Source organism: Antrostomus carolinensis, unplaced genomic scaffold (assembly GCF_000700745.2).
Source record: "Antrostomus carolinensis isolate BGI_N321 unplaced genomic scaffold, ASM70074v2 scaffold18526, whole genome shotgun sequence".
Classification (NCBI taxonomy): domain Eukaryota; kingdom Metazoa; phylum Chordata; class Aves; order Caprimulgiformes; family Caprimulgidae; genus Antrostomus; species Antrostomus carolinensis.
The window spans coordinates 99,180-104,892 of NW_010321383.1; the positions used below are offsets into that span (position 1 = coordinate 99,180).

A 5,713-nucleotide genomic window follows, 5' to 3' on the forward strand; every position below is an offset into this window, starting at 1 on the left:
CATGGCCTTCATGAATCAATGCAGTCTCATTAAACCACGTCGCATAATGGAACCTCATATGTCAGTTCCTCTAATCTGAGCTTTTCAGGATGTGAGTTCACCTGTTCTTGGAGATATGTGCTTAATTACCTGTTGAATTACAAATATGCCTCTGTTGACTAGAGATAAGTTGGTTGATTTCACAACCCTTTATAAAATGAGAAAGTGGGGATTTTTGCATGCAGTGACATTTAAATGGCTAATAAGGAACATGCATTTGTGAATTACAGTCAGTTTTCTTTCCCCTTAGCAAAATTATATTTTCTTTCAGATTCCAAAAGATAAACCCGGAACCTATAAGCCATGGGCCATCAATATAAATTAATACTGCTTTCCTAAGTCTCAAACAACCACGTGACTCCTTCAGCCACTTACTGACTGAAAGCATTCCTAAAAGAAGCAGAACTGTAATACTTACAGATATATATACACACAGACATATATCTATCTATCTATCTATATCTGTCTTTCTAGAACAAGATATAAGCACCAGTTCTAGTGTCCTGCCATGTAAGAGGCCTCTTATTTTGAAACTTACATTTATTTCTAAATCAAATTGTGTTCTGTGTTGCACTGGAATAGTTCTGGAGTTACCCCATGAACTTCAAAGAATTTGCATGCAATTTTGAAAATATGTGCAATGAAGAGCAGACCACTAGTAGTACCATTTTGCCACTTCTACATCTAGTTTGAGATTCACTGTTGTTATCCACTCCTTCTGTTCTTCTAGTATGTGAAAAGCCCAAAGATCAGAAATAGACATTGTACAAATTAGTGATGGGCAATGTTATCAGTATTACAGTAGAACAGAAATTCTAAAAGTACATATTGCAAATGCTTTCTAGACACTGATCTATTATTACTACCACAGTAACCACAGTAATACTTTAGTATAACTCTCTATTTCCTGGCAGCCCATCTCAGGCCTTCTCCATACCATTAGACCTCTCAACCACTATCGACTTTGATCTCTCTCACAGCTGGAATAAAATCACTGACACTTCCTGCACTGTAGTGCTCACTCCTCCTCTCCTTTGCCTTACCCACAGTTTTGCCCCTTCTTTTCAGCAAAATGGTGAAGTAGGACATAGCTGATGCATTCATCTTTAGGTAAGGAGAGGGGACAAAGTGAGGTAGGTGTAATGGAGGTGGGAATGGTTAAGTAGCAGCACAAGTTCCCAGTAACAACTTTGAGTCAAGTTCATAACAGAAGTGAGGATTTCTGGAATAACTCAGATTAGTGAGCAAAGATATAGAGGGACAGACCACAACATTTGTAAAACCTCACAGTCTTCCTATCTAAACCATTCATTTTGAAATGGAGTTGTCCATTGCAACCGTCAGCAGGTTTGCATAACAGATGTGCAGCAGGTGACTGAGATGAAAAGGTGGAGGGGAGCGGGGCTGAGAGGAAACAATGACAATAGAAGTTCATCGTTAAAAATAGGTGTTTCAGCTTACAGCTTAACTCAGCTGTGCCAAACAACATTACTGGCATTCTGACAGAGACTGGTTTAGAAATAAGGTTTTAAAGTGATGCAGTGGCAGCGGTATAAATCTTGATTGTATAAATCTTGATGAGAAGAGGAGACTGAAAAGCAAGTGCAAAGGTGTTTGAGAAGGAAAAAATGAAATGGCTGAGCTGAGCCGACTTGGATATATGTACAAATGCATATTCAACTTTCACATTTGATGGTTCAAAGCAATAAAATTAACAGTAGGAACACATTCAACTACATCAGTGTGTACCCAAAACTCTAGTAAAAGAAATAATTCTGGAGATACTCAACAGGTATTGCATTAGTTCAGATCCTGTACTCATTTACATAAACTTAAATCTAGACTATTTTCATTTATTTTAAGGGTGAGAGTGTAGGCTTAAAATAGCATAGTATAGAAAAGAGTGTGACCCGTACACAGCCTCTAATAAGTCATATTTAATCTAAAGCTGTAGAGGTACAACAAGATTTTATTCCTTTCCAAAGAAATTAATGTTACAAGTAATGAGGAAATAGCTAGCTTATGTTGGTAAAGTTTTCCAGTTTGTTTCACTTGGTAAATTGTGAAAGACTATAGCTAATGGGAAAAGCCTAACTGGCAACTTGCTTTGCAGTTTCATAATATCAAAGACTTCAAAGAGCTGACAGCAGGATCTATCATGCCTTTGTGTTCCTTTCCTTAAAACGTGATTTTCATAATCTGTGATTTATCTTTTTGGCTTTTTATTTAATTGTGATTTACACAAATGCTCTCATTTTGAAATGAGTACCAAAGCAATCAGTGCCTTGGGCTTAGAATGAATATAGAAAATACTAAGGTGAAAATTCTCCCTCTGAATGTGATCTCCCTTAGGGTATTTTTGAATATTGTATTTTGGGGATTTCATTGGGCTGTTAACTGGAATTTGCTTAAATATGTCTTCAATAAAAGGAAACTTGTAAGGCACTGTCCTACTATTTTGTGGTACTGTGATCTATAACCAATATTGTTTCAAAGAAAAAAAATAGCAATGAAAATGGTGTGAGATGAAATCTGGCTCTTACTGACAAAAAGAAGGACCTGTGTTTGAGTTTAAAGATCAGAACCTGTGACTTGGCAAGTCTGGTGCTTTCCCGTTAATCTGCTGCAGTAATGAATTTTATGGCACCAGACATGCTGGAGTGGGGCTGTGGGCCTTGGGCAGGTCTTAAGTACAGGTGACAGCGGGGGGGAAGATTCATGACTGGAAAGAGTGTCTAAGGCCAGTTACTGGAGGGGTTATTTGTGTGTGTGTGTGTAGCCAGCTGTGTTCATGTGTATATATGTTTTAGACGTGTTTGCATGTTTGCTTGTTGAGAATACCTGCTCAGCATTGCTACTGGAATGGGGCTGCATCAGCCTCACCTCTGTTGGGCTAATGCAGCCCCTAACATACTCATCTAAAGAAACTATCTATCTATTGCAATTGAGGCTCTCATAAGCATGGAAGAGGCATCTTGCGCAACTGAGATAAATGGTATTATATTTTCAGATACAAGTACAAGCACTTTAGCTCCAGAAAGGATGGTGGTTTCATTTCCACATTCCTATGTGCATACATGGCAAGCACAGGCTTTTTTTTTTTTTTTCCTTATTTTTAAAGCTTTCAATTTTTTACATACCCAGTGTACATCCGTCTTGTAGAATTAACAAAATATTGATTTTACTATTTCCAAGTTTTACTCTAGTTTTAACCCATAAGGGTAGCATAACTAAATGAAGGCTGGGTTGGGTGATTGTGCAGTGCCTATAGTCCAGGCAAGGACAGCAGAAGGCAAGTACCCTCACCCTACAGGAAATACGGCCTGACTTTAAGATAATCAATTGAATAAGACAGCAGGATCAAATGCAAGCTAACCAGTTCTGCATGGATGAAAGAATTTCACAAATAAAAGCTAAGATTTTTCTTTTCTAGGCTTTAAATGTAATCTCTTCTACCTCTGGATAGATAAGGAATGCTTATTTGCTTTCCTAAACATAGATATATCCAGGGATAAGGTTTTCATAGAATGTCTACTGAAAAAAATTACCAGAACTGGTGTGTTCCCCAGATAGTGTGTGGCTGATGCAGATCACTTGGAACACTGTAAGAACACCAAAGGACGCTTCTCCTTGCTTTCTTCTGAAAAATTACAATTTAGCTGAGAGGTGTGATGACCTCTCTGCTAGGCCAGACAAGACAAAAGAAAAGATTCACAGGCAAAGAAGTGGTTTGTTGGGTTAAAAAAGACATAGGCCTGGGCAAAACCTCAATTAAAAAGTCATGGTTGTGTAGATGACCCCCCTTTCCCCTCCTGAAGCGCAGCGACTTGCTCTGTTTATGTACCTGATAACTGGTCATTTCAAGACCTTTAGTCAAAGCAACATTATACTTTACACCCGGTGGAAATTTGGCAGCTGTGTAAGGTCTAGAGGGAAGCTTGTGATCAGTAGGTTAGTTTAGTGGTTTGCCCTTTTGGGGAGCGAAGACCCAAGTTGTAACTGAAGTTCCTGTCCTGTAACAGCATGGAAAGTAAAGTATGTTGTTAGATTCAGTCTGGTAGACATCTCCAGTTATGTGCTGCTGTGTGAGTTTGGCAGTGTGTTTTTTAGACAGTACTTAAAGGACCTACACTAACATGCTGGTTTTATTTACGCTGTCTGCTAATAGACAGACTGCTCTACAGCCTGAAGATAGGATGAGACCTGTTATTTTAATTGCTAGTGAAAGAAGCTCTGGTATAGCTGCAGCAGAGGAAGCCTGCACTTCTGGAACTAAGGAACCTTGTTCTATGTCAGATGTGAGTAGCTTTTAACTGATAATTCTGTCTGTATAGACTAGAATACATTAAGTCTTTATAAGGTGATGTTATCAGGATCTGAAGAAAGAAGAAATTATTACAACTGTAATAGCAAATTTACAACCTAATAGTACAGCAGGTATTGTATTGACAAAGGTACAAGATTAAAATTGTGAAGCCTTGTGAGATTTTGTAACTTTCCCTCACAAGAAAAAGAAACCGAGTAAACATACAGAAGCTCTGATAGTTACTGCAAACCAGGTTTGTTTGGAGAAATGCACAAATCAAAGAACGGTCAAATGTGCCTTTTGGAATAGAGTGCTCTTTATATACTACATATATTTGTACAGCAGCTAACCTGAATGCTAGTCAAGATGCTAATAAAGAACAGACATTCCAGGCATAAATTTAACACAGTAATAATTAATGTTTCTGATCCCTCAGATACATGCGTTAATTAAATTGCATGAAACAGCTTGTCAAATCTGAAACTGGAATTTCTAATCCATTTGGAAGTGAGAATCGGGTCTGGGCTAGCAGATTTTCTGCCAGTTACTCTGGATTTAAAGGAACAAGGAAAATGGCTTGACATAAGCTTTGTCTAAAGCTGTTTGTTTTACAAGTCTGATTTTTCCAAGCTTAATCAATTAAGACATCAGCCCCTCTAAAACAGAATCAATTTACCTTGGTAGGAAGATTTACAGTTCTTGGTAAATAATCTGATGAGCAAGAAAATATATCAATTGGTATTTACCCCTTTAAAAGCCATGTTTCTGCTCAACAAATAATTCTAAGATTAGGAGGGAAATCTTAAAATATTTAAGTCAATAGCAAAACCCTTTGGCATGGATGGGGCCTAGTTTTCACCCAGGGTACTTCTGAGGTTGTCTTCCTTAGCATCTGAACTAATGTGCTCATTCTCTATTAGTTGCTCTGTTTACTGTTGGTTGCCCAGTTGCACAGGCTTCCCGTTTTTACACATCCAGTCAATATGCTATTGGGGATTGGACTAGATGATCTTTCGAGGTCCCTTCCAATCCCCAACATTCTGTGATTCTGTGAACACTGAATGACTACCTCGGAAAAGACAAGAACAAATGATGTATTTTTTGAGCAGCTTGGGAAATGGACTGTCTGTTATTGTAGTTAACTTTATGAAATACAACTGTTGCAATGCTGGCGAGCATCGGCCTTTGCACATTTTGCAGGCAAATGAACAGCACTTTGCCGGGAAACAGGCTTATTATCAGACTGCTTCATCTGTGATGGCAGAGGCAGGGAGCCTGCATTTCTCAGACAGCCGCTGCCCGGGCGATGTCGGGGTAGCGGTCTGCTTTATGGGGGCTTCGCAGAAACTCCTTCCCCTTCCAGAGCAG

General features: G+C 38.7%; 1 protein-coding gene across 1 annotated transcript in view; it reads left to right on the forward strand.

Annotated features, from left to right (window-relative positions):
- LOC104526463 (aldehyde oxidase 2) overlaps positions 1–364 on the forward strand; it is a 40,899-nt gene extending 40,535 nt beyond the window's left edge. The window contains exon 35 of the mRNA XM_029085436.1: positions 311–364. Coding sequence (XP_028941269.1) covers positions 311–364 — 54 coding nt within the window. The remainder of the gene's footprint in view (positions 1–310) is intronic.
- Positions 365–5,713: the final 5,349 nt, after the last annotated feature.